General features: G+C 41.2%; 3 protein-coding genes and 4 non-coding genes across 9 annotated transcripts; 2 read left to right on the plus strand and 5 right to left on the minus strand.

The window, feature by feature from the left end:
- The first annotated feature begins 1480 nt into the window (after positions 1 to 1480).
- nudt22 (nudix (nucleoside diphosphate linked moiety X)-type motif 22) lies at positions 1481 to 6215 on the plus strand. 3 transcript variants are annotated; one of them, XM_085169897.1, is made up of 7 exons: positions 1481 to 1599; positions 2757 to 2945; positions 3023 to 3602; positions 3677 to 3802; positions 4305 to 4402; positions 5301 to 5394; positions 5936 to 6215. In XM_085169897.1, exons 2-7 carry the CDS (start codon positions 2857 to 2859, stop codon positions 6101 to 6103), a joined length of 1155 nt encoding a protein of 384 aa, XP_085026023.1. In that variant the 5' UTR covers positions 1481 to 1599; positions 2757 to 2856; the 3' UTR covers positions 6104 to 6215. The 3 variants fall into 3 exon arrangements, with proteins under 3 accessions (XP_085026023.1, XP_085026031.1, XP_085026014.1); XM_085169905.1 differs by lacking the exon at positions 1481 to 1599 and adding an exon at positions 1606 to 1789; XM_085169888.1 differs by lacking the exon at positions 1481 to 1599 and adding an exon at positions 1820 to 1841.
- LOC146524843 (heterogeneous nuclear ribonucleoprotein U-like protein 2) lies at positions 6104 to 12196 on the minus strand. The gene is made up of 10 exons (XM_085169857.1): positions 11476 to 12196; positions 10309 to 10385; positions 9932 to 10174; positions 9729 to 9841; positions 9357 to 9623; positions 8880 to 9002; positions 8678 to 8779; positions 8119 to 8287; positions 7542 to 7780; positions 6104 to 6440 (listed from the first exon to the last, which is right to left on the minus strand). The coding sequence occupies exons 1-10, from the start codon at positions 11940 to 11942 to the stop codon at positions 6381 to 6383; spliced, it is 1860 nt and encodes a 619-aa protein (XP_085025983.1). The 5' UTR covers positions 11943 to 12196; the 3' UTR covers positions 6104 to 6380.
- A 1440-nt stretch (positions 12197 to 13636) lies between these two features.
- Positions 13637 to 20427, minus strand: LOC146524844 (transmembrane protein 179). The gene is made up of 4 exons (XM_085169919.1): positions 19979 to 20427; positions 18174 to 18311; positions 17860 to 17938; positions 13637 to 15959 (listed from the first exon to the last, which is right to left on the minus strand). The coding sequence occupies exons 1-4, from the start codon at positions 20299 to 20301 to the stop codon at positions 15768 to 15770; spliced, it is 732 nt and encodes a 243-aa protein (XP_085026045.1). The 5' UTR covers positions 20302 to 20427; the 3' UTR covers positions 13637 to 15767.
- Positions 20428 to 24375: 3948 nt separating this feature from the next.
- trnaf-gaa (transfer RNA phenylalanine (anticodon GAA)) lies at positions 24376 to 24448 on the plus strand. Its single transcript has one exon. It is a non-coding gene; the product is annotated as a tRNA-Phe (tRNA).
- Positions 24449 to 25231: 783 nt separating this feature from the next.
- trnaf-gaa (transfer RNA phenylalanine (anticodon GAA)) lies at positions 25232 to 25304 on the minus strand. The gene has a single exon. It is a non-coding gene; the product is annotated as a tRNA-Phe (tRNA).
- Positions 25305 to 25990: 686 nt separating this feature from the next.
- Positions 25991 to 26063, minus strand: trnaf-gaa (transfer RNA phenylalanine (anticodon GAA)). Its single transcript has one exon. It is a non-coding gene; the product is annotated as a tRNA-Phe (tRNA).
- Positions 26064 to 27429: 1366 nt separating this feature from the next.
- On the minus strand, positions 27430 to 27502 carry trnaf-gaa (transfer RNA phenylalanine (anticodon GAA)). Its single transcript has one exon. It is a non-coding gene; the product is annotated as a tRNA-Phe (tRNA).
- Positions 27503 to 27603: the final 101 nt, after the last annotated feature.

Raw genomic sequence — 27603 nt, forward strand, 5'->3', positions numbered from 1 at the left:
AAGAGCACTCCTGCTTTTTCTACTTTTTCTACTTTTTCTTCTGCTGATGTGACCCCGTCTTCCTCCTCCACCGTTGCATCGTAATTTTCACCTCTCCTGTCCTCACCTCTCCCTTTCTCTCCTGACACCTCTCCCTCCCCTATTTCCCTTTAACTCCTAACACCCGTCCCATCTCTCTCTCTCCCACCCATCTCTCTCTCTTTCACCCTCACCCCCAACCAGTCCCGGCAGTTGACTGCGCCCTCTAGAGCCTGGTTCTGTCATAGGTTTCTTCCTTTAAAGGGAGTTTTTCCTATCCACTGTCGCACCCAGTGCTTGCTCAGAGGGCATTGTTGGGGTTCTCCCCCCTCTCTCCCCTTCACCCTCACCCCCCAACCAGTCCCGACAGTTGACTGCGCCCTCTAGAGCCTGGTTCTGTCATAGGTTTCTTCCTTTAAAGGGAGCTTTTCCTATCCACTGTCGCACCCAGTGCTTGCTCAGAGGGCATTGTTGGGGTTCTCTCTCTCCCCCCCCCCCCTTCACCCTCACCCCCCAACCAGTCCCGACAGATGTCTGCGCCCTCTAGAGCCTGGTTCTGTCATAGGTTTCTTCCTTTAAAGGGAGTTTTTCCTATCCACTGTCGCACCCAGTGCTTGCTCAGAGGGCATTGTTGGGGTTCTCCCTTTCTCCCTTTTTCTATCCCTTTCCTTTACCCTCTTCTTTACCCCCCACCCCCTTTTCTATTCTCCCCCTTTTCTATTTCCTTAATAATTTAATAATAAACACAATTGGCAACATTTTAAATGTGTCTGATCAACGTCTTCATTCAAGAATGAATTGTGTATAATGTGTATTTTGTGTTTTCCTCGGGCTGGTGATCCCCGCGGTCGTTCAGCCCCGGAGTCCAGAGTTTTAGTGTTTTAATCACATTTAGTGTTAGATTTCAGATTACCACAATAGGATATCCATAATTTAGGATTCAGGCATTTGTTTTAGTTCAATTTCTTTTCTTTTCCTTTGACAATGTGATTAAGATCATGTTCATGTTGTAATGCCATCCATACTATAATAGTATAAAATGAAAATAGATACAATTAAAACTATACATTTTCAAACAATAAAAAGTCACTCCAGAAAAGAATTAAAAGTCAACTTAAAAAGAAAAGAAAACGAAATTGAATATATACAGCACTGTGCAAACGTTTGGAGCCTCCACTCATTTCCTTGAATGTCAATATTTGAAAAATATATAGAGGTTGCTGAGGACTGAGGACAGCACTATATTATTTATTTATTTACTGTACAGCACTTTGGTACTGTGCTGGCTATTTTAAAGTGCTTTATAAATAAAGTTGGATTGAATCGGATTATAATTAATATTAAAATAAATAAGTTTGTCTTATAACAATAAGTCATAAATATAATTTACATTGTAGAAATATGCACAAATTTATATTTTTTCCACATCTGTCAGTAATATCTTACTGACAACATTATTATTATTTACACTCTTTGCCGCTAGGTGGTGATAAGAAGCAAATTTTTGCCGTTCGTGGGAAAAGAGGAAGAAACCATCTTTCGCTGGTTTGGCTTCTTCTTCGCCTACCTCGGAAACGACAGGTAAACAAGCCATTTGAAACGTTTGTCCTTATTTGGTTTCATAGAAAATCATCCAGACAATATTATCTTAGAGTAAACGAGAACACAGGAGTTGTTATGTTAGACGTTTATTTTATCCGGAAGTCGCACTTCCTATTTAATTCATTTCGAGCTCTCCGGTTCATTGAAAGTTTTTGACTGGGAGCTACTGGTAAGTAAATAAAGAATAACTTCATGAGCAGTAACAAATCAGGAGCTTTTATGTGAGTAAAATGACGCTGAGCGGTCTTGTTTTTGAATGTCACGTTTTTAAATGTGTCTCTTCTCCTTTTCAACCTCACCGACAATTAGATAGGACAAATCTGCATAGAACAAACTGTTGACGCCTTAAAGAAGTTGTCCTCCCGTTTTTGGTTATGCCACTGCACCCAATGCTGTCATGATCCCACGGGCCCTGTTGAAATTGTCATTATATCCCCCTGAATTAGAGGATGACTGCAGTATACTTACAGCTCACCTGGACCAGCATTTATGCAAACATTAGGGCTGCTTAGTCTAATTAGTTAAATCAGTTATTTTGGTCAATTATTTTGTGTCTATTTAAAAAATCATGCATTTTAAAGGTAGTTACTGCCATGATCGTAACAAATTTCTAATATTTTTAGAAATCTTTTTTTTTAATAATTTGATGTTGTGCTTCCATTAAACTTATCAATGGTCAGATATTTATTTGCCTGCTCTACTCTCTTATATGTGGTTGCACTTGATGTGTGTCTTTGTATAACAGGAGTGGACTTATTAACCTGCACAGAGCTGATCACCTCACTTGATTTGATGCCTTCATGGGCCTTAAGGCTTAAAGCTTCAGCTGAAACAGCTCACATTTTCTTCTTATTTTGGCTGTTCCCTTTATGGGTCACCACAGAGGATTATTTCACCCTATCCCCAACACCCTCTTCTGTCACACCAACCCTCTGCATGTCAACCTTCGCTCTATTACTCTTCTCCATGGTCTTTCTCTTTTCCTTACTTCAAGGCAGATCCATCTTCAGCATCGTTTGTCCAACATGTCCAAATGATCTCAGCCTTGCCTATCTGATTTTGTCTTCAAAGTGCTCAACCTGAACTGTCCCTCTGATAGACTCATTTCTAATCCTGCCCATTCTTATCACTTCCAGCAACCATCTTAACATCTCAAACCATCCCACCTCCAAGTCTTCTCAAAGGACACAACTGGATCAAGTAACTGATGCTTCCAGTGAAGAGCCGCAGTGGGAAATGATGGACCCCGAGGTGTCTGTGCTGCTGCACTGTGCACACTGGCATGGGCTGCTCGAGTCTCAAGTACAAGTGGAGCTTTCAGAAAGGTGCAAACATACAGTGCAGTACATCCTTTAAATACTTTTCATCACACGTCATGTAAAATCAATTCCTCCTCTCTCAGGTTTAACAGGCAGACAGATCTGGCTCTGGAGCGTCACATAGATGAGGTGTGGACGAAGCGGGTGTCCAAGGAGCCGTGGCTTTTCAACGGGGCAAAATTCAGGCTGCATTCTTTCTGCTTAGCAGATCCACAAAATCCACCTTCCACTCCGTTGTCCCATGGCACCATTTTCCACCACACAGAGGACCAAAACAATCAAGGACAGAGGGATTTGGGCGAAATACGTAACAGGTGTATAAGTCAGACAGAAAATGCTGAGGGTGCCTCCAATCATGACTACAGAGAGTTTAATGGCATTGAAGACAAACTTCCTCCACACCGTGCACCCCTCCTCACTCTGAGGTTAGGCCTCACGTGCTACAAGGACTACCTGGGAACAAACTGGTCGTGTGGGGTGGCCAAGCTGCGACAGCGTGGTGAGGCCGATTTCGGAGATCCTCTGACGCTGCTGGCTCAGCCTCTAGGTGTGGGTGCCATACTGTGCACCAGCAATGGTCAGGTGGTCATGATCAGGAGGAGCCAAAAGGTGGCAGAGGCGGGAGGGCTCCTGGATATCCCCGGAGGTCACCCAGAGCCAAAGGTGATATGAATAAAGAGGATTCAGTCTCACCAAAATGCTTGATGCGTTGCTCATATCAACCCTGTTGTCCTCAGGCTGTGTGTGAGCGTCTAGGACAGAGGGTGTGTGAGGAGCAGATCGGCATAGCCATGATGGAGAGGAAGCCAGAGGCCATCGTCTCAGAGCTTTTCTCCTCTGTGTGCGCCGAGATCAGAGATGAGGTGAAAAGTCATTCCTTTTCTGTTTGTATTCTTTTTATTCAGAACTGTAATGTCGTATTTCACTTTTGAGCACGTATACTTACCGTCAGAAGCCTGCTAGCAACTCTTTTTAAGAGTCTAAATGGTGTCAGCAGATTTCCTTCAGTGAAATACTTCAAAATCAGAGTTCTTGTTCAGTCATGCATGTCACAGGCCCCACAAAGTGAAACCAGCTTCCAGAAACTTGGCACCACAGTTTGACTCAGCCCTAATATTTGATCCACACATCAGAAAATTTACTTCATAAATTTACTTTTATGAAGTGGAAAATTGTTAGGTCAGATCCTACACATGGGACCTCACAACCCATAAACATCACAGTGTAAAACAAGGATTTTATGCCTAAAGCAGTATTCACACACTCACTTTTCTTTAATAAAACTTTGCACCAGCTGTTTTGTCTAAGTAATGAAAGGGCTAAAATATTAATATTAATATTATTAATTTTACTGTTCTGTCCCAGGTGAATATTCCTCTGAGTTCCCTAGGACCGCCCGTCCTGATGGGCGTCGCTCTGAATCACACCAGCGCTGGAAGGCCGAGTGCCGAGTTTTACGTCAGGTAGTCGTCGCTTCAGTTTTAATCCATACTGTGAAACCTGCAGCACGGATTTTTTGAAGCAGGTGTGTCAGTGAAAGTTGCTCAGAAAATGAAAGTATGGCAAAATTTTTTATAAAGATCGAATTATCACAATGACCACATCTCCACTACTAAAGACTCCGTAGTTTTCCATTTGGACTATTGAAGTAGCTTTGTATGAGTCACAGTTCAAAATAATCCCCTGCAACCTTTTCTTTGACATCATACAGACGCAGGAGTAGAAAAAAAACTGCAATTTCCTGAGCTGACTGAATTAAAAGCACATTCAGGAGCACTGACTGCAAATAACTGCAATGAGGCTTAAACAAATATTATATATTTAGGCTGTAAGACTACATGATGTGTTATATGTATGTTTAGGGAGTCTAAACCCTTCTTTAAACTTTTCTTTTTATTCTTGAAATCCATTTGTAACTTGAATCTCAGATTCCTATTACAAATAATTCTCTTGGAGTTAAACAAGTTCAGTATTAAGAAGAAAAAACTGTTTTACTGCCCCATATAGAAGTTAGATATTAGGGCTTCAGATGAGTAAAGTTAATAGAGTGTTAAAATAGAAATAATAAAAATGCACACCAGTGAAAGACTAAAAGTAAAGGAACAGAAGTAATAATGAAGGCAGCTGAGAGACCATAAAAGATGACATCACATGATGGCAAGCCTATAAAAAGGTGTCATACAAAACAAAGTCCAAAGTTAAAGTTACTATTAGATTAGGTCTCAATTATCTAAACAGATTTGCCCAGCTGAGGTTAAGAAGGGCAGCATAAAGCTGCACACAATCCTAAATCAAGCATCGTGAAATAATGTGGTTTGAATGGCTCTATAAAGATAGAAATTTTAATCTGTGTGCTTTCAGTTGCTCCTTAAGTTCTGATGAAGTGAGAAAGTTGTACTGGAAAGGAGGAGTGGAGGCCAGCGAGTCCACAGAGGTCGTCTTTGTCAGCAGAACGGTGAGACGTTACAGACATACAAATACCTGCAGACCAACACCAAAATGAGATTCTTGTACTTGCGTCTGCAGTAGGGAACAAAGTACAATCATCACTTTATGGAGAGATTACAAGCATATAAGGCAATTCTGCCTTTTTATATACAGTAGTGTGAAAAAGTGTTTGCTGATTTCCTATTTTTTGTATGTTTGTCACACTTAAATGTTTCAGATCATCAAACAAATTTAAATGTTAGACAAAGACAGCACAAGTAAATGCAGTTCCTAAATGAAGATGTTTCTCATTAAGGTGATTACATCAGACCCGGGTGTGGCTAGAGAAATTGAACTCAGCTTTCCAAAGTTGTGATATATCACAGTTAATTTATGATAGAACCAATATGGGGGCAATCACTATTTTCACACAGAGCCATGTAGGTTTACTTACCTTTTTGTCTAATATTTAAATTTATTTGATGATCTGGAGCATTTAAATGCAACAAAACAGGAAATTAGGAAGGGGGCAAACACTTTCTCACACCGTTGTATTTTGCACACTGTAGGAAGTTTTGCAGCTGGACAGAAGCAGCCCTCTGTGGTCGGAGCTTTGTCCGTCAGCTAAAGGAGCCGTGCTGCTTTATCAGACTGTTAAACCTGACGTAGTTCCAGACCGACGCGGACGAGGCGATGCCAAGTTGACACCACCACATGTGCACAAAGAAACAGACTGATTAAAGTTTGGGGGTTTATTTACAAGGTACTCATAATGCAGTACTGTATAATTCATTTATACACTGTACAGCAAGAACAAGTAAAAATTCATTAAAATATTTTGAATAAAAACCTAAAGTGTCCATGTCTTTTCATAAAAGATATTATAAAATATGACACTGATTATCTTTGAGCAGGGAGTGTGCAGTTCCATATAATAAAACCTCAGCAGTGTTGGTCTTATGTAATCACTGGTAATGCAGCAGCATTATTCGAGTCCTCTTGCTCCAGGTTCGCTCATGAGTAGCTCTGGTACGCGCTGTAGTAATACCCCTGATCCTGATAAGGCACGCTCCACTGAAATGTGAATGACACAAAATTAATTTAACATCTAGCTAGGGCTGCCACGATTAGTCGACTAGTCACGATTACGTCGACTATCAAAATCGTCGACGACTGATTTAATAGTCGACGCGTTGTTTGAAGCTTTGTAAGATCACAAAAGATGCAGGAATAAGTAGTAGGATTTAAGAGTGTAATAATGGACTGAAACAGAAGATGGCAGCACTGCATGTACAAGGGTGCCAGCTGCCGTTAAACCCCGAAGAAGTAGCTCTGTCGAGAATTCATAGCGCAGCCCAGCTCAGTTTACAACAATGGCGGCAGCTAGTTAGTTTTAATATTACTCTTATTATTCTTTCTGGGTCACAAAATAAACGTTTAACATATTTTCAGGCGAGAATGTAGCTGTGTAAACCTCAAATATCTGCTCAGTTTATCAAGACACCACATATTTTCAAAAGCACTCCAACGTTTTCGGAGACGTCTGTTACCCACTAGCTCGATAGCTAGCCGGGGGCAAGGCTCACTAGAGCCCGTGAGAACACCGGACTCCCGGCAAATCATTTTCAAACCCACCGCTGTCTGTCACTACTCAGGTTAAACATATGAGTCACTTAGATAACTTAAAAATGTTATTGTTTGGCTTTTTATTTAGTATTTTATTTGTTCCTGAGTAAATCGGTTTGGCTGAGATTAAAGTTATAGTTTTTACACAGCTGAGTAAACGTCAAGCAGACAGCTGATTATCAGAAGTGTGAGATGCTCGAGAATTTACTCCGGTGTCCTGTTATATTTTAGATAGCAAGGAGTTTATTAAACTTCACTGAAACAATCTGCAAATTTCATTAAAATTTAATAAACTATCATGTCTTTATTTTTAGTTAGCACATACCTTAAACACTTAAAGCTGTAAGCTAATGATAGTTATATAAGAGCAGATGCTGCTGGTGCAATAAGCTGTACGTTGTACATCCAATGGATGCATGATCTGATTAGTCGACTAATCGCAAAAATAATTGGTGACTAGTCGACTATCAAAATAATCGTTTGTGGCAGCCCTACATCTAGCAAATGCAGCTGTGCTTTTAGAGAGAAATGAGCCAGGTTGGCACTCACGTATCTTGGCGGCTGACTCCATGTCTGCATGCCGCTCCTGTGAGAGGATGGAGGGCCGTGAGGGTGGGGTCTTTTCCTGTAAAGTCGCCGTGTCTTCTCATGTTTGGGGACGGGGGGTAGCAGTCTGCGGGCCTCATCTTTATACTCCTGCAGGAGCTTTAGCGCCTTTTCCTGCGGTAGCTCGACATACTGCAACTCCTCCAGGAGGTCATCCTGCTGCTCTGGAAGACTGCAGCTCACTGGACAGAGAGAGGAAAGTATTACAGGAATGATTGCTGTTTATTTTAACTGTCAGCAGCACCAGAATCTCCAGCTGTAAAGATCTTTTATAAACTCTGTGGCTCCCAGCACATCTGAGACCTTCAATGATATCAATAAACAGAGTAATGAGAGGAAGAACCTTTCTTTCTGAAGGATTCACAGATTTAACCAAGAAGAATCTGAACCCATTCCTCAGTGTAAATTTACAGGGATTACTGTAGAGACCAAATGGAACATATGAAACAAATTCATGTTTTGTTTTTGATCCCCTAATATAGACCTGTAATGTAACATAATATTACAAATGTAGGTAAACCTTGTAATTTGAGCAGGGCGGTCTCTGGGATGTGTTCACCATCTCTCATCTGGTGCTGCGACAGTCGTCTTTTCCACTCGTCGCCTGAGGGAAACACCACCACCACCCGACGCCTGAAGCCTGTGAACAGCCGCAGCTTGTGACGGCGTGCAGAGAAGAGGATGTTGCACTGGAAACAGAAAGATGAAGTGAAATAACTATTAAGACTACAGCATAGTGAAATGTTTTGTCGAAGTTCTTTGCTCTTAACTGTGGTTACAGTTTAGATTTTATTCCACATATAACTGCTTTAAAGTAAATATTTAATTATTAATAGGACCAAGAAATAATCCCAAACTCCAGACTGCCAAGGCCTGATTTGAAACCAGAAAATCTTCTGCTGCTCATCCAAACCTCTATCACATGAGCCTAAATGAATAAATGGTCTCCTGACACTTTGCAGAGGCTGATTCTCCAACAACGGCTTTTCTTCTACCACCTGATAGCAACTACTATCCTTCGGTGAGTTTCACAAGGGGACATCTCATAAGTCTTTTTTTTTTTTACCGTGAAGCATTACCTGGTCTAGGATGTAGTTTCCAGGAGTTTGGGCAGCCATCTTGATTATTTCAGTAAGACAGTGAGAGGCCTGCTGGAGCCTGCTGTCCCTCTGCCCACCACTCTATACACACACATACACACAAGTCAAACATTTTACATCACGTGTGAACCATAACCTCTGAATGTGAATCACAGGAGTGAAGACCGGAGATTTGACTGACAATCATACAAGCGAGCAGCTCCTCCGTTCCCAGCAGTCTGTGCTGTTTCTCTGGATGCTGCTTCATGTAATTCCTCGCCCAGACGCTCTTCCCAGAGGCAGGAAGACCCACCATCAGCACCACCTGGTGGAGCAGAGAGGAAGATAAGACATAACAAAACTGACATATGTCAACTGTCAGAAAATTACATTTTGCACAAACATTCATGGGTCCCATAGGATGATCCTAATGACTCAGGTGATCACTCCTGTAACACTAAACGTTGTCTTTCTGCCATTTTCTCCCCTGATTACATCCTCCTCCTTTTCTATGGCTAAAATGCTCCATGTACAGGATCATCTGAACTTTGTTTAGTTCAAACTCTTAGTGGAAATTCTTAGAAAACATTACAATTCACCTTCACACTACAATTTCATCTTTAGGAGGAGCCTTTAGTAGTAGAAAGATTGGGAATACAAATCTAAATTTGACTCTCACCTCGCACTGTGCTCTGGAGGTTGGAGCTGATGTGGAGCACACCCTTTGCCCAGGAGGAAGAGTGGCCAACGGTGTGAACCCTGGAGGGCCGGGGTACCAGGGTTGAGCTGCAGAGTCCAGGAGCAATTTGACCGAACAGCTCTTACAGAGGACATGAGGGAACAGAGCACGGCCCCGTAGCACCGAGGTGTCCGTGGAAAAGGCCACTCCTACAAAACGACCGTTTTTATGGAAAGAGAGCTCGACAACGCCGTCTGAGGAGAAAGACTGGGTGTGTGCAGGTGCGAACATGACACACAAACACAAAAGAATGGTTTAAATGAGAGAAAAATCACTCGAGCGCTAGTAAAGCTGACTGAAAACTTGACTCACAGCATAACAGCCGATGATATCCCCCTCCGAAAAAGGCTCTCCAAAGTTCTCTTCCTTTCTATCTGACACTTTTTTACCACGTCCATCATAACAAAAAGAGAGTTCATCCTCACCTGACGTGAAACCCAGAAGGATTCAGAAGCTTTTTAACAAGTAAATCACATTTACAGACAATAAATATTTAAAAAAAACTTCATTCTTACCCAGCAGCAGAGAGGAGGCGGCCACTGACCAGCCAACTCTCAGTCCATATGGCTCCCTGACTTCATGGTCATCTGGCTGTGCAGTCAACAGTTTCCTCTCCAGCCTCACCTCAAAGCCCACCCTGCCCTGCTGCACCCCATGGGTGAGCCTGCAGCCTGACCACAGCAGGGGGAATTGAGCCCAGAACCGCGGCTGGCCGGAGGATCCATCAGGACTCACCTCGAAGTGCAGGTGAGAGCCATCTGAGTAAGTGACAAGGAGACTCAGGGAGTCAAATCAAATACACCCTTGGGGGTTTGTCCAGACAAAATTAAAACAAGTAACTCATAAGAAAACTCAAGCGCTGATTAAAATTTGTGTGGGTGTGTTTTCACACATTTATCTAGTCTGACTTTATCTTCATCTTGTTCCTCTGCCTCACTCCTCTCCGCAGGGGGCTGTGGTGATTTGGCTCTGGTTGAAAAAAAAAAAGAGACATGTCACATTTAATGATTTAAAAACTTTATTAAATCTAAATCTATGGGTAAAACTTGGTAATGAGGTTTCTGCTTACACAAAGATAAAGATTCTCTCCTTTTATGCCGCTGTGCTATGCATTCTGCAGTGAAACTGGATCAGAGCTTATGTTTTAGCGGACGAGCATACATACATTTTGACATGCGTTCACTCATCGTTCATTGCACAGAATAAAATAACAATATAATAAAATAGGAAATATTAAAGTATAAATACAGTAAAAATAAATAAAAAGATATTACATGCTAATCTGGCCTTAAGGGAAAAAAAAACTGCCCCATCCACACATGTATACACATAAAAAATCAGTCAAAGTAAGGATTTAAAACATATTCCTAACCAGTGGTGCAGTAACCAGGACCACAATATTGGAAGAGCTTTAAATCCTTCTTCTCTCTTAAACTGAGAAACCTATTTTAACATGACCTGATTAGCTCACTGAGATCACTGCAACAGAGGACAGCAACAGATTCCTTCACGCTCCTGTCTGAGGGAACGTTACAGGTCCTTCCTTCCTGCTGCTTTCAAACTCTTTAATTCATCCAACTGAGTCAGGCCCACACATGCAGAACAGGATTAATCACACCTCACTGCACTCTGGCACTTTTGTACGCAATGACATATATTGCACACATATTTGTGTACTTTTATGTCTATATGCATATTTATGTTTATATTTATCTCTATATTTATTTTAATAGTTATCTATTAATATCTCTGTTTCTACTCTTCATTTTATATGAGTGCTTGACGTTTGCTGTATGTGTGCCGCTATGAGAACTCAAGTTCCCTGTGGAATTAATAAAGTCTCTGTGATTCTGGACTTGGCCCACGCTTCGTTTGGCTGTGTGGTACTATGTGGTACTAAAGAAGTGTCTTGGGTGAGAGAGAGTTTAAAAATCTTTACAAACTTTATCAAGTTCTCAAGACCAAGAGAACCTACACATATGAAACTCCACAACGAGAGCTACACACGGTAATTACAGTATGCTGTGGACAGATGTGAGGGATTTTCACCATACTCTACCTCTTGTATCGTATCTCCTCTTTGAACTCGTAGAACGACCTTCCTCTGCCCATGTTCACCTCTACTGGATCCTCCGCATGCCCCTGTTCTGCTCCCTCCGCAGGGCAGGCAGTGACACCCGCAGCAGCAGCCTCCGAGCCGGGCTGTGGTGCAGCTGGACTGGGCTCAGCCTCAGTCTGTGTGGCCATGTCTGTGTAGCCGCGGTCTACTTCATGTCGCGCAATAGCACCAATCTCTGAGGATGGAGGGCGGACGTCTGCTGGCTCTGTCTGTACTAAAAGTATAGGTGAGCTGTCATGTAGCTTCAGCGTTTCTTCTTCGCCGTCTCCTCCGCTCTGCTCCCCCTCTGCTGCAGACCACAGCCGCTCCACCAGCTCAGCCTTCAGCCCTCTACTGTCCAGCCCCAGCTCTTTAAGTCTGGACCGCAGCTCGGCCACTTTTAACCTTTTAATGTCCGCCAGCTTCATTGTTCCCGCGCGAGTATTACGTTTATTTGTCTTTTAATTGTGAATGCGAATCATTTAAGTTTTAAAAAAGCCAAATACAAAGTAAAAACTGTGAAAGAAGAACAGGCTGGAGTCAAAACAACTGTTCAATATGGTGCCTTGGAATTTGATTGGCTCGTTACTTCTTCCTCTTTCTCATTTAAGACACATACGTTTTGTTTACTGCCACCTAGCGAAAGAAAGTGTTACTACATCAACATAACTCTCGTACCAGGATTTTTGAAATTTATTATTTTTAGTTGTATAGTTGTTTTCGAGTCAATTTAGCTTCAATTAGTTCATTTAAAAATATTTCAAATTGTTTTTTTTTATTTTCAGTGGTAGTTTGCTGTGAATTGTGTTGTGTGAACTTGGAAAACTAACTAAAGGAAACGTCTTGATGCATTCTCAGTCATCCAGGTAAGTAAATCTTGTTGAATCAAGTTGACTCTGTTCATCTGGACGTAGCGTTTTCAGAAAACGTTACGTCCGGATGAACAGAATCAACTTTTGGAGATACCTAAATGAAATATCCTTAGTTTGTTAGTTTGGTAAAAAAAAAAAAAAAGCAAACAAACAAACAAACAAACAAACAAACTGGTGCATGAGGCATTGATCACCTCTAACATATGCCCTCCATACAAAAATAACTAAAGACCTAAACTAATAACAACGATGCTAGAACTGAATATTTGTAAACATTAAAAAAATAAACTGAAACAAGAAAATCTTCTCTGAAAATTAGATCAAACTGAACTGAATTAAAGAAGAAGAAAAAACTAAATAAAAATAAAGTCTAATTGCAAAATACAAAAAAATATAACTCTGGCTATTTGTCACAAGCAGATGTTCAGTGTAATTTTAACTCTATTAGTAGTGGTTACTACATTATATAAACTTGAGCTGTAACACAAATATGTATAAGGTAATATATTCAGAAGTGAATGTATTACCTTTGTGTTACTATTGACACCCTAAAGCAAACTATGTGTTGCAGCATGAGCCCTGTTTTTATCCTGTATTTGTTTGTAATATGGAAAAAAAGGTATACCAAAGGGCTTAGGCATTCTTCTTGTTGTCCATGAGAAATACAACTGTGGTGGGAATGATTTTCTCAGATATCTGCAGGTCAGGAACTACTTTCATAGAAAACATGCAAGGACAATAGGAGTAATTTTTTTCACACATTTATTGGTATGTCTAAAGACAACAAGAAAAACATTCTTTCATGAATATTTCATTGACATTCTCTGTAACTTATAGAGATGGTTGTGTGACCGTCACATCATTCAACCACACTATGTTCAAAGTCACTTAAATCAAATTTCTTTTCCATTGTGATGCTCAGTTTAAACTTCAGCAGGCAATTGTGATCATATGATTAGCTGACTGGATATCTGTTAAAGAGCAGTTGAATGGGTGTACATAATAAAGTGTCTGATTGTTGTACTGCTAGACTGCATTCTGTTATTGTGCATGGGATGTAAGCTGTGGTCACTGCAGCCCAACACACTTACAGTTAAATAAATGATGTAGGAAATATTTAATAGATATCCAATCTGGCACTCAACACTGTAATTAACATTGTAACCACAATAATATCAAAGTGACTAAAGCAAACAGAAGACGTGTGATCAAGGTGATGGTGCTTTTGTAAATAACAAAAATGAGCAAGGTTCTCTTGTAATGACGCGTTTTTATTTGTAAACAAGAACAATGCAAAAATGCAAGTGTGAATGAGCACAAACGGTTTTCAGTGGTAAAAAGCAGGACAATGTTCAGCATACAAAAACATTTAATACATCACAAAGCCGCCTCTTTACCTCAGATTTCCACCTCTGCTGTCTGCGTGTCATTACAGCTGCTCGGGTTGACAGAAGTGCAACGACGACTTCATATCAACCCCACTGGGCTCCACATAAATCTGTCTCAAAAAGTCACAAACCAGAGTTTTCCTGCTAATTAAACTCTACGTGGATCGTCTGAGAGGATTTGACTGCTTCACTGACGGTCCGAGAGCAGCCGCCTCCACGCAAACAGCATCATGACAGAAATCGTCACAAGATGAGAGGCCAGCAGAGATTTTCCCAATACACAAAACATTCAGGTCATGCTCACACAGTGAGCCCGTTTCACGAACACGGTGGCTCAGTCACGCTCTCGCCACATGCTTCACGATAAAAGCATCGGAATATTACACTCAGGACAATACGACGAATTCTCCCTGATGAGGACACGACTGTGCAAAATGTCGAGCTCCTGCAGAAACGCAAACAACCGTGCATTGTAAATGTACTTGGAACAAACACCAGGCTGGCTGCTTGTGGTGTCATCAATGATGTGAATGAACAGTGACTCACGAAAATGCGGTGAAAAGACAAAAATAAGCAACACTGGTTATTGTTATAATGTGCTTACGCTGTGAAATCCCTTTTTGTTTGAAGGCAGATAAGTTTAGTCCCACTACAGACCAACTCTGTGGACCTAAAGACTGGATGTTTCCATCTTATCACTTATTAAGGAAATGTTTTTGCCCATAAATGTCTTCAGTGTTGGATTTGACACAACAACTGTATTCTTCAGTAACTGGTATATTTTGAATCTATAAAATCCTTCAGTACAAACGTCCCTGACATCATTGCAAACACATTTCATCTCCAATAAAAACCTTCGATCACAAGACAGTCAGCGTGCAGATCCCTTTTACTGAAATTATATTAATGCTCATAAATGAATCAGTGAATCAATAAAGTTCACGTGTTTTCAAAACTTTCAATTCCTAAAAAAAAAGGAATTTTCCGTGTTATTTTAGGGTTTGTAAGCCATGATTGGGCAGCAAGTCCCTCACATTACAGCCACAGTTTGAGCAGATCCATAGAGTTGTACTCAATCCCATCACCTCAGGATTGTACTATGAAGTGAGACTAAGGTCAGGAAGCTTATGTCGAGCTTACAGTCAGAGTTTATAGTGTCTCAAAAGCAGCTCTCCTTTAAACCTGGCAAAATCACAAGCTCAAAACAGCCTGTTTAGCCAAAATTAAAATGCATTACTGTCAGTTACATCCATCTGTGCATTTCTTTTTATCTCGCAAGGCAACAAGATGGAGTATAAATACCTCAAAATAACTATGACTCGTATTCTATATGTCTGCACTAAAGTGAATCCAGACAGAAACACATTGTGTGCAGTTCCTGTTAAAATTTATGAATCACTTGTATTATTTTTAATACTGGATTTAATTTAGACTTATCTGCCGGTGTTGACACTGCAGTGGGTGTTTCAAAAGGTCTGAGGACCCTTTTCAAATATGTGAAAGATTTTATACTTATTGAATTCATTATAGGATTTCTTCTTTCCTCTTTTTCCTGTGAATTAGTTTGTGGTATAATAACAAAAAAAATCCAAGTGGTTAAAAGAGGTTTTAAAGATTGTGGAAAAACCTTTAAAATGCAGTAGGCAGGATTTCACCGATATTAGTGATGATACTAAGCTGTTAAATAACATTAAGCCATTAAATAAGATAAATTACTTGCTAATTAATATTTAAGGACAACACAGATCAGCCAATGTTTTTAAAAAGGTAACATGCATTACAGACATATCTAATTTAAGCCTGAACTCTTTCTCTGGTATCTTTGGCATTTCTGTACTGCGTTCTTTTGTTGGTTGATTAATATTACACCTGATGGATTCCTTGGTCAGGCTCATGTACCGCGGAGTTGACATCATCGATCAAGACATGAACAAACTGAGTTTTAAATGTGAATACTGGAGGCTTCTTCTGTCAGTACCTCACACACTCTGGGTTAGACTGAGAGGATGGGTGTCACAGGAGGAGGCGAGGGAGAGCCGCTGTCTGACGGAGTGTGTCCCAGCAGCATCTCCTTCTCCCGGTGCAGACAGGGCCCGCTGATGTGTTGGCTGTGAGAGTGGTAGAGCCGCAGGAAAGCCAGGATGGAGTGAACCAGCCACAGAGCCGTCACAAGCCACAGCGACGCCTGAGAATGAAGAGAGATGCTTACAGTCACATATCGAAAAACACTGAACAGACACACGGTGAAGGATAACGATGCAGAAAGCACCCAAGAGGTTTGCGAAATTCCTGTGTTTTATTATTCTGTTACTGAGTAATAATTAGCAGATATCTGTGTCTGTGCTTTGCATCTTTACAGGTTATAAATGCAGCTGTTTCAGTTGCTGAATCCATCTTTTTTATCCTTATAATGGAACTTGTGGCTCCAAAAGAACTACCATGGCAAAGGCCAAAACACCAGCATGGAAGCTTCAAAAACATGGGCCCAAAAGGCAGCAGATGACTTTTATATTTATGTGTGATCCAAAAATGGTCACTTCTGCCTCCGAATGACCAACATGGCTGAGCTAAAGCAGCGCGCACAGGGGAAGCAATTCATTCAACCTTTATAGTGAGTGGATGCTTCAGACTCTGGTTGCCTAGGTAACCCCCTAATGTATATAGCACACACTCACATGTCCATCTTCCACTCTAATTTTATGCCATTTTTAACAATACATCAGTGAAACAACAGTTATCACCTCAGTATAACGACTGTCAGCAAATTCTTGGAGCTGAGAGAAATGTACAAACAAGTAGAAAAACTGAGTTAAGACCCAGCCTATATTTTCGATCATTTAAAACTCCGGGACAAAGATTCACAGGAGAAATCTAAAAATCAACAATGCGGCTCCAGAAATGTGAAAGTCTAAAAATCAATTTGTAAAAACATACAGTCTGTGCCTTTAACAAACGCCACTTCCTGTGAGACTTTTGATTTCAGGGACGAGTCAATAGTTCACCGTGACGACAGCAGCAGAGATGAGAGGGACGCCATTTTTAGACGGGACAGATTAGAACTGGAAAAACTGAAAAATGACCGTAGCCGAGAGCGTCACCGTGTCTCATCAATATGAGTCGGTTTGTTGCGGGAGTGAACCTCGCACACTCGTTTCATTGTTTCCAAAAGACAGATTAGATAAATCCTGCCCAGGACACTGAATGGAGCTGCAGAAGCTGCTAGAACGGAGGCTGACATCAGCTCTCGTGTCGATCAATGATGTTTTGTAACAAAAACACAAAGCACTGACAACATCAAAGAAACTCCTAAATGCGTGCTTTTAATTCCTGGATAAATCTGCAAAACAGACAAGCTTCAGACGAACATGATGCCGAACAAAAGTGGTTTCTTCTGAGAGAGTAAACCCGCTTTCCTGTTTCACGTGTCTGCTTTCCTAAAATATCAAATCTGTGACAAAAGATCTGTTGCCATTAGAAACAGCTCACGCAACATCACTGCAGCTGACACCGAATCAGACAGAAGGGTGGAAAAAAAACCCTGAAATGAGTGACTACAGTGATGTGATCAGGAACAATGTTTACATACAAAACATCCTGTATTTAAGCACAAAACGGGGATAAATCTGTAAATACTACTGCAGCTGCTACACTGATGAGATTCTAAAAGGTTCATTGATTAATCAATTACTGTGTTATAGCATTAATGGCCACAGGGGAGGTCTTCATCAGTTGGAAAGTTTTTTTAACCTTATGAAAATACAGTTAATTTGGCCAGTGGGGTCAGATTAGACTCTTTGCCAGGCTGATTCAGTCCCTTTGGCCTTATGTTTGACACCCCTGTTCTATAATTTGAGATGTCTAATTAGCTTGTTGTGATCATTTTAATGTTACTTAAGTTATCCGTCTGAACTGTTAAATAATTCTTTTCTTTTTTCTTCATCGTGCTCTACCTCCTTCAGCCTTTCAGAAAAGCAGACAACCGAAATGTGAAGCTCTTGTTTCAGAGGCCTGGGAGGAAGTCGGTGTCCTTTTTGCGTTCTGGTGTGCGCAACATTTTGGGTTTGCTTGTATTTGAGCATTCCTACCTGTGCCAGACTGAGCTCTGTGAAGAAAGATGATGTGTCCACGTCCAGGTAAAGCGGCACAGACTGGGACTCTGCACAGCTGAATTCAAAACAAACGAGAATAGATGAGAAAAGGACCTCCAGATACGCTCGAACAAGATGACAGCTACACACACGCTTTTAAAACACACATTTTAACATCAACCCTGAATCATTTTCTTTTTAAATCACACATGGAGCGACAAAAGAAAAGTCTGGAAATGTCCAGGCCTCTCGATGTCAAACTGAGCAGGCATCCATCCACAACACCAAAGTGGACTTTGCGTTAGATGTACCTGAACGGCTGTGTGTCGTTTTCTGTCACAACGTCGCACCAGGAGCTGAGTCCTAGTGACAAGATGACGCTGGCTCCTCCAGACAGGAAGAACACGCACACGCTCAGCAGGACTGTGAGGAAGGACGAAAACAGAGTGCTGGGCAGAAACAGAAAGAGAGAGATGGCCATCAGACACACAGAGAGCTGAGGCTAAAGGCTGACGTTGGAGCAAATGCACGATTAATTTATAATATCAGCTGCAGCTACCTTAAACATCCCCTCTTTCTGCTGCTTCAGTTATCACAGTAATGTTTTTATTTCTACAGATTTCCTCAACAGATACAGACAAACCACACAACACAGGCTGCTGTTACAGTATATACAGTACTGCACAAAAGTCTTGAAACACCCCTCATCGCTTTACATTGTACAAGTAAACTGGGAAATGGATAAAGCCATTTATGGAAACATCAGTAAACATACGTGGAAATACAGTATATAAGCCAAAAACCATACAATCTGAACAAGCTTGTAAGTCAACCAGGACAACCTTAACTCTCTTTCAGTAGTCTTAAAATTACATCTGCCGTAAAAGTAACACAGCATTTCAGAAAAGGAACATCATACCAACAGTAAAATATGGTGGTTTGCAGCTGTTTTGCAGCAGAACAATGTTAGCAAAACTCTCTGAACTTAAATCATAAGAAATAAATGTGTAGTTCTGTTAGCTCCTTGTCCATTTTCCTTTACTGTGGATCCACTGTAAAATTAAATTTAATAAAATTGAATTGTTTATTACTTATTCACACTGGTCTAGTAACCCAGGGGCGAGGCCTTTATCGTTGGGGAAGGCTATAAAACGTATGAAAACAACGCAAAATGGCCAAAATTTATGCCAAACTTCACATTATGCAAAGCTGTCCAGAGGGCCATACTGGAGTCTCTGCCTGGCCAAATACCACCCACGGGCCTTGTGTTTGACACCCCTGCTATGACTACTGTGATAACTGCAGTTTGTTTTTGTAGGTCATGTGACCCACAGATTTGGTTTAGAAAGGCCCAGCAGCTGGTTGACATCAGGGGCCTGAGCATGACACAGAGGTGCGTCAAACCCGCACCTCGGGGGTCAGAACCGGCCGGCAGAAGGTCCACTTTGGCCCACCTGATGAAAAGTGTGAAAGCTGCAGCTGAGACCTTGTTTATTTTTTTTCCTTTGACTTAATGTAGGTGATGCTCCCGGTGTGGAGAGGCAGTACCAGCATTTCTATAATGAAACGTTGAGGCAAGCTGATTCATAACCTAATACTGACCTATTACATGACCTAAAATACTGGTTGTTGTTGTTGTTGTTTAAGTAAACTCGTTATTCTTAAGAGCTCTCAAAGTGTTTCTTTCTTCTCCTGTTTCTTTACACTAACATTTAGCATGTTTTTTGTTTTGTTTTTTTGGGGGTTTTTTTTTTTGGGGGGGGGGGGGGGGGGGGGGGGGGAGTAAAAAAAAAAAAATCACTAGAATAAAGGATGCAGATATATTCTGAACATTTTCTCCTCTCCTTAACATGGCCGACAGCCTTCTGTGCTGGTGGATACACTGACTGATCATCCACACCACATGACAGCGTCCGTTTCTGCATGCATCCGTTTATGTATGCCTTCATCTATTTCAATGCGTTTGCAGGATCTCCAAGTACCACCGGACTACTGTGGCACCATGCAGCATTATCTTTCTGCAGAACATAACCAAATGTAGGTCAGTAGTGTTGTACCCGCCCTTCTCTGTGTTGAGACGTATGGAGGGGTGGGTGTGTGCTGCAGGGAGACTCACTCGTCATGTTGTCCATGCAGATAGAAGAGGCACCTCCAGCCCTGCGCAGCTCCGTACAGCACCGTGAAAATGCCCACAAAAGTGGCGAACTGGCAGGCTGCCGGCGGCCCCCACTGTTGCACCACCAGGTGATCCACGACTCCCGTCGTGCCCGCCGGCTCCACCTGCTCATCCGTCCTCCAGTATCCACTGGAAAAGAGGGCGCAGCGGCCTTTGAAAGCGGAACCGTTCAAAGCCATCGGGACCACCACCAGCAAGCCCGCCGCTACCGAGAGGGCGTGAGCCGTGCAGTGCGCCAGCAGTAGTCGCCGGTCAAGCTCCATGACGCAGCACGAACACCAGATACACGGTTAGAGTACCCACGCTGAAAGCAAGCAGATATCAGCACATCCCACTGTCTGTCTGCTGTACTGACCCCGTTACGGGTATTTAAAGGAGCAGGGCGGGGACCGAGCCGTCGCTCTCACCGTTACACAACCCGCACGTACTGCCAGAGAGGAGGGACACACACAGAGGGCTCACTCCGCCAAAAGAAATCCAGGAACCAAGCAAGAGAAAACGCATCGCTGCAATCATGCCTGCATTTCAGCACAAACACTGAATGCAAAGCTGCTGCTGTTCTTTCTTATCTTAAAAAGAAACAAACTACTTTTTTTTCTTTACTCTTTCTGCCTGTCAATTCCGCTTCGCCATTTTACACACGCACTTGTTCATAACAGAAGTCAATAGAAACCTAAATAGCTAGAGAGTCTATAGAGCTCGTCCTGGAAAAGCAAAGATGTTTGGCGAAACGATGCATTTAACTCCTGGTTCGGATTCTCGCAAGATCTACTAGACATGACGGGTATTTAAACAATTACACAAAATAAAATTATCAGAAATAAGAAGGCACACATGATTATCATTTCCACCTCCACGTTTCTATTCTTGGACTCTGCTTTGCATGACTCACTGTTTGACATAGCTCCTATCCTTGATTTAAGGTCACCCTCCCTTTAAACCAACTTTTTTATGATTGACTGTCTGCCTCTAACACAATCATATCCATATCATATTATATAGCCAAAAGTAGAAAAAATTGTCACAAACTGTGTTTAGACCTGAGCTTTTGTATGTATGTATGTCAGATGTGACTCACTGAAATTTAGGAGGTTTGGCAGTTTAAGGAGCATCTGGGCTTGAAACTCTATGTCCCTCCTTTTATTAATGACATTCACTGTCCACACCTGAAACAGAAAAGTCATTTACGTTGCAGATTTTTTAAGATGTTATGTGAACATAATGGGAAAAAAAATCTCAAAATTACTACAAGTCTTGTGAGTTTTCTAGTCTTACCAGTGTCAAAAGAGGATTGGCTTCTTTTCAAAATCCTTCATTTCAAACTCCCAAAGCCTTGAAAACAAAACAAAACAGAGGATTTCTCTCAGGACTTAGATGTCATCACAAACAGACTTAAAGGTGTGAGGTGGACGGTCCGTAGGTGTCACAGTAACTCACTGCTCTGTGAGCGTCTGTCTGCACTTTGACTTATAGGTGAATGATTCGGTGTATTTCAGTTAAATATTTCAGCAATTACAGGATTTCAGCTAAAAGAAATGATCACGTATCATTTTATTCAGGAAATGCACTGTTTTAAGTTGTCATTCACTGGAGTAATTTAACCTCGTGTAACATGGTAATCTCACCCAATGTGATCCTGATATCTAAATCTTAAGAGACATGATTCACCCATTATTTGTATGCTTGTGCAGATAAAAGAACAACTGTGTGACCAATATATGAACCAATATGAACCAGAATTTGAAAACAAACAAATAAACAACAACAACAATTTTAAAATAGGTGGGGGATTTCTTTAATACCAGTATTATTAAACAAAACCTATTACAAATGGGGTAAATAAATAGAATGTACATGACTTAAATTAAATGAAACAAGTAAAAATAAAAGAATAAAAAGAATAAAAGCAAAACAAGCACAATTTAAATACATCTTTTTATTATATCATAAAAAGACTTTAACTTGGCTTTCTTTATGTATTCAAACGGCACAACAGATATCTAATGACATTAAAGTGTCTCAGTAATAACATAGTGCGGTAATCTGGATTAGTGATTTTCTCCGATTACTGATCAATAGGCAGCCTTGATCTAATTATTATTAGATCATTATTAGATATTATTAGATCAACCTTGATCTAATTATTATAACACAAAGGTTCAAAAAGCAGCAGCCACAGTCGATTTGACAACAGGAGTGAGACATCTAACGGATAAACGATCTGCAAATTTGTGGATCATTGACGAAACAGGGCGACGTCATCCGTTTGATCCCTTTAAATCAGATGGCGAATAAGAGGCTGTAACGATCACCCTGCAGAGGGAATGATCTTTCTGGTTTATCTGTCAGCTGTGTGATCGATGAGCTCATCGGCGGATATTTCGGGCTCTGCGCAGAAATCCTCATTAAATAACACCACGTGTGACGATGTAAATCGTCTTTGAACTTTACTTTATACTTGTAAATTTGGAGTTTTTTATTTTTGCTTTCTGTAGCTCCTGCTGAGTGATTATGTAAGACTAATTAGCTCAAGGGAGGTGAACGTTTTTCAGTGTTGGAAGTAAGTCATGCCGATTTTATTGCAAACACCACAGGAATGCAATTTACTGCGCTTAAAGAAGCTGGTGAGATAAGACAGCAGCGGTGTTGTGGGTTTAGAGAGGGATTCACTGTATCTTACACGTCTTTTAAATGCCTCCACAGGGGTCCAAACTGGATGCTTCAGTCTGGCAGAGAGGAATGTGGGGTGGGGCCGGTGACATTCCTCTCCTCTGTACAAGCCCCGCTGCCTCAGATCGCTGATAAACCAAAGCATATTTTCCTAAAATTAGCTCAAGTTATGTCGAGGAGGCTTCAGTTTCACACCAACTAAGAGCAGAAGATTAAAGCAGAAGCAAAAACAACTGAGAGAATCTACAAAGAAAAGGCAGGGTAACACATTAGATTTTGTTGTTGTCAATTTAATGACTACAAGAACACCTAAAAACAATAAGGAAGACAAAAACTTAATTCTTGCACTCTTCCAACTTTTACTGCACATCAGCCCATAATTGAAACTGTGAACCGCAAATGCACTAGTATATTGCCTAATATAATATAATATAATATAATATAATATAATAAACTATCAAAGGAATATCAGAATCAGAATACTTTATTAATCCCAAAGGAAATTAGGGTTACACCAGGCAGCACACTAATGGCGCATGCACACTTACAAAGGAACCTTCTGACCAACTTTACACAAACATCACATTGGAAAGACATGTCAGAGAGGTAGGCTGATAGGAAAAAAACAACGAAAATACATAACATGAGGTAAGAGGAGGAGAAAAAAACTCCACTCAGACTGAGCTCCTAGTGGGAGAACAGTTTGATAACAGAAAAAACACCTCAGCACAAAAAGCACATGACTATCAATACACCATAGAAACACAAGACAAGCAACAGGGGCGGGTAAAGGGTAAGAGAGAGCCGGTGTAGACAGCGCATCCGGTCCTGCAGCATGTCTGCGCTGGTCCAGTCGACTGCCATCTTCCCCGGTAGGGCACAAGCATCGAAGGCATTTGGAAAGGGAGGGGGGATCAGTTTGTGCATATCAGTGTATGTGTGTGTGTGTGTCCAGAGTTCAGCTGAGACAGTGTCTTTCGCCTTCGCCTTCGCCCCGCCAGGCTAAACAGTCTTCCAGCCAACCCAGGTGGCCTTGCATGGAATGGGGGGAACAGTCTAAACACAGTCGTTATCAGGGTATTTTGTTCAGCTCCAGCCTTGAGGCCGCAGCTGGCGCCAAAGGGGTATCAGCATGAAGTGATGATGGTTGTTACTTTAGTGCGAACAGCTCATATGAATTTCAAAGCTGTTCTAACAGTCCAACACTGGTCTCTCAATTTTTGAGTTTGTTTGAAAGTTTGAAAGCCACACAGAGATGCAGTGTTTAGAGAAAATGCATCTTGCCTTTTGCAATTCTCCTGACACATAAAGGATCACTAAAGGTTTTCGCTCAGGCTGCAATTGTCTTTCTTCTGTCCTGGATCCCTTGGAGCATTTTCTAGGCGCCTTCCCAGCTTTGACAAACGTCCAGCTGGGATAACCACATTTGCTCAGGGCCTTCTTGATGTGATGTTCTTCTGCTTCCCTGGCCGCTGTGTCTGTGGGGATGGTGTTCGCTCTATATTTTAGCGTCCTGGTGACACCCAGTTTGTGCTCCAGTGGATGTTGAGAGTCAAACCTTAAATAATGAACGGTATGCATTGGTTTAAGGTACAGATCAGCTTTTAAATGTCCCCCATTACTGATGGAAATCTCACTGTCACTTGCACTACTTATATCTGTGTAAAGCCGAAATAGCTCAGTTGGGAGAGCGTCAGACTGAAGATCTGAAGGTCCCTGGTTCAATCCCGGGTTTCGGCAATGGTTTAATTTATGTTGACCCTAAATTACTGCTTGGCATATAACACAACACAGGTGTGGCAGAAATCCTTAGGCAGCTGAATTCACAGAAAAGAACTAACAAACTTCTAGCTGTTGAAAAGTGAGGACACTGGAAAAGCCTTATACTGGGATTGCACATAAAGCGTTGTCTGATGATCGGGTTTCTCTCTGATATTGTAGGTCTTTACCTTATTAAAGTACCTTGAGGTCACGGTTATTGCAAATCCACTAAGGTACTATTAGGTGACACGAGTATAATATTAGTACCCTGCCCAAATAGCTAAGTTGGGAGACTTGGTGTAGGTCTAGTGTAGTATTTTTTTTCTAACTACTTCAGACAATCTATAACCCTCTTCCTGTAACCGCTTTCTGGGCTCATAAATATTTTTGTCACTGAGCAGTGATATCATTTTCTCATGATAGTCTTTCTGGTTTAGCAAAACCATGCACCTACCTTCAACTGCCGGAAGAATGATAATAGTGTTGTCATTACTAAGCGATGTGAGTGCCTTCCTCTCCTCCATACTGATGTTGGCACCTTTGCATTACTGAGAGAGGCAGAAACTTCTGTCCACAGTGTTTCCAACACACAACAAGTAGGTCAAAGTACATTTGTTGCCTGGTCATAGTCTTTTCATGCTGTGCTAGACAAGATTTCTTATGTGCTGTTTGCTCATACTCACGTACCAGCTTGATAAAGTGGGTTAAAGGGAACCTCACATTGCTAAGGAGTATTTGAGGGTTCACGTAAACATTAACAATTGCCGAAACCCGGGATTGAACCAGGGACCTTCAGATCTTCAGTCTGACGCTCTCCCAACTGAGCTATTTCGGCCACAATCTGTGCTCATAGTGCCACACACTCCAATCAGAGATAAGATGGCAATCAAAAAAAGGCACAACCAAGCCAATCAGTCATGCTTGTGTGGGACAATAAAACACACTTTACTTTACTTTATTTTTATAGCACATTTAATAACAACAAAATGCTGGCCAAAGTGCTGTACAAAGATAAAATATTGTTCTATTACTGGGCTTCACAAGAGAAAAGTTAAATAAATTATACCCTGAGGTCTCTCCTATCTGTTTGAAATGCTTCCTAGCTAAAGATAATTTAAGCCATAGTTTTGTTTTTTTGTGACAAGGTTGAAAAATATTGGGCTGACATCTTTGATTCAGTGTCTCAAATTTCTTGATTCAGGTGAGGACATCCCAAAAAGTTGATTCTGTTCCTCTCGTAGTGTTTTCAGTGGGAGAAATGTTTCGTCACTCATCCAAGTGACTTCTTCAGTCTCGCTTGACTGCAGAGTTCTCCACTCTTGTTAATTTCAGTCATATTAGCCCACAAAAAAACTTTTAAAAATCACCAGCACAAGCATGACCTTGAAAATTGAAGCCTGTGTGGGGGAAAGCATTGTCATCTTGGAGGACAGAGTTTGGTGTGAGATGGTTGCAGAATTTCATCTAAAATCTGGATGACAATCATCACCTTCACAACACCTCAACATAAAGCAAACAGATTGCCGAAACCCGGGATTGAACAAGGGACCTTCAGATCTTCAGTCTGACGCTCTCCCAACTGAGCTATTTCGGCCACAAACAGTGCCCATAGTGCCACATGCTCCAATCAGAGATAAGATGGCAATCAAAAAAAGGCGCGACCAAGCCAATCAGTCATGCTTGTGTGGGACAATAAAACACACTTTACTTTATTTATATAGCACATTTAATAACAACAAAATGTTGGCCAAAGTGCTGTACAAAGATAAAATATTGTTCTATTACTGGGCTTCACATATAAAATTCATGACATACTGGCTAGCTGACAGTGTTAATCCCCCTACATGGTTGCAACTGGAGCAGGAAGCTTGTCAGCCTTATTGTATAGGAGTTATACCGGTGTCTCTCTTGTCCACTGATAAGTCTATGTATGACGGCAATGTGGGGATACACAGCACCATATGTATTGTAGAGCAGATTAAACTACACTTTAATTTGAAGTCTTTATCCTCTATCATGCCCATTGCAGGCAATCCATCTTTTAAACCATCTATTTTAGACAATACATTTTGACTTTGGAAACAGGTAGGACTTTGTACAATCAGTAATCTATACTGGGAGGGTGTCTTTGCCGCTATCAAGCAGTTACAAGAGATATACAAACTACCAGGGAGAGACTTTAAGATACCAGCAGATAAGAGACTATGTCAGTAAATACTCACAGAGCTTTGAGAGTCTTAACAATTCCTTTCTGGATAAATGTCTCCAACTTTCACCTTTTAGTGAGAAATGTATTTCTTGCATCTATCAGAGTCTAATGTCAATGAGCCCTGTGAACTTGTTCTTTATCAAGTCTAAATGGGAAGAGGAGTTAGGTATTACAGTCACTAACATTCAATGGGAAGAAGGTTTGGAGAATCCATAAATGCAAGACAGTGCTTAACTTAATTCAAATCTCTATATCGTCTACACTTCTCAAGAGAAAAGTTAAATAAATTAGACCCTGAGGTCTCTCCTATCTGTTTGAAATGCTTCCTAGCTAAAGATAAGTTAAGCCATAGTTTTGTTTTTTTGTGACAAGGTTGAAAAATATTGGGCTGACATCTTTGATTCAGTGTCTCAAATTTCTTGATTCAGGTGAGGACATCCCAAAAAGTTGATTCTGTTGTTCTGGACGTAGTGTTTTCAGTGGGAGAAATGTTTCGTCACTCATCCAAGTGACTTCTTCAGTCTCGCTTGACTGCAGAGTTCTCCACTCTTGTTAATTTCAGTCATATTAGCCCACAAAAAAACTTTTAAAAATCACCAGCACAAGCATGACCTTGAAAATTGAAGCCTGTGTGGGGGAAAGCATTGTCATCTTGGAGGACAGAGTTTGGTGTGAGATGGTTGCAGAATTTCATCTAAAATCTGGATGACAATCATCATCTTCACAACACCTCAACATAAAGCAAACAGATTGCCGAAACCCGGGATTGAACCAGGGACCTTCAGATCTTCAGTCTGACGCTCTCCCAACTGAGCTATTTCGGCCACAATCTGTGCTCATAGTGCCACACACTCCAATCAGAGATAAGATGGCAATCAAAAAAAGGCACAACCAAGCCAATCAGTCATGCTTGTGTGGGACAATA

This window comes from Neolamprologus multifasciatus, chromosome 2 (assembly GCF_963576455.1).
Source record: "Neolamprologus multifasciatus chromosome 2, fNeoMul1.2, whole genome shotgun sequence".
In the NCBI taxonomy this organism is placed as follows: domain Eukaryota; kingdom Metazoa; phylum Chordata; class Actinopteri; order Cichliformes; family Cichlidae; genus Neolamprologus; species Neolamprologus multifasciatus.

What these genes read in the sequence shown, in the direction of transcription:
- nudt22 (XM_085169897.1), top strand. Translation starts at nt 2,857, where the DNA reads ATGATGGACCCCGAGGTGTCTGTGCTGCTGCACTGTGCACACTGGCAT. An exon ending in CAAGTGGAGCTTTCAGAAAG is followed by an intron (nt 2,946 to 3,022) that starts GTGCAAACATAC and finishes CTCCTCTCTCAG; the next exon opens with GTTTAACAGGCAGACAGATC. An exon ending in GCGCCGAGATCAGAGATGAG is followed by an intron (nt 3,803 to 4,304) that starts GTGAAAAGTCAT and finishes GTTCTGTCCCAG; the next exon opens with GTGAATATTCCTCTGAGTTC.
- LOC146524843 (XM_085169857.1), bottom strand. Translation starts at nt 11,942, where the DNA reads ATGAAGCTGGCGGACATTAAAAGGTTAAAAGTGGCCGAGCTGCGGTCC. An exon ending in TAAAGTCAGACTAGATAAAT is followed by an intron (nt 10,175 to 10,308) that starts GTGTGAAAACAC and finishes TCACTTACTCAG; the next exon opens with ATGGCTCTCACCTGCACTTC. An exon ending in CCTCCAGAGCACAGTGCGAG is followed by an intron (nt 9,003 to 9,356) that starts GTGAGAGTCAAA and finishes CTGCTCCACCAG; the next exon opens with GTGGTGCTGATGGTGGGTCT.
- LOC146524844 (XM_085169919.1), bottom strand. Translation starts at nt 20,301, where the DNA reads ATGGAGCTTGACCGGCGACTACTGCTGGCGCACTGCACGGCTCACGCC. An exon ending in CTGCATGGACAACATGACGA is followed by an intron (nt 18,312 to 19,978) that starts GTGAGTCTCCCT and finishes GTTTCTGCCCAG; the next exon opens with CACTCTGTTTTCGTCCTTCC. An exon ending in AACGACACACAGCCGTTCAG is followed by an intron (nt 17,939 to 18,173) that starts GTACATCTAACG and finishes TTTTGAATTCAG; the next exon opens with CTGTGCAGAGTCCCAGTCTG.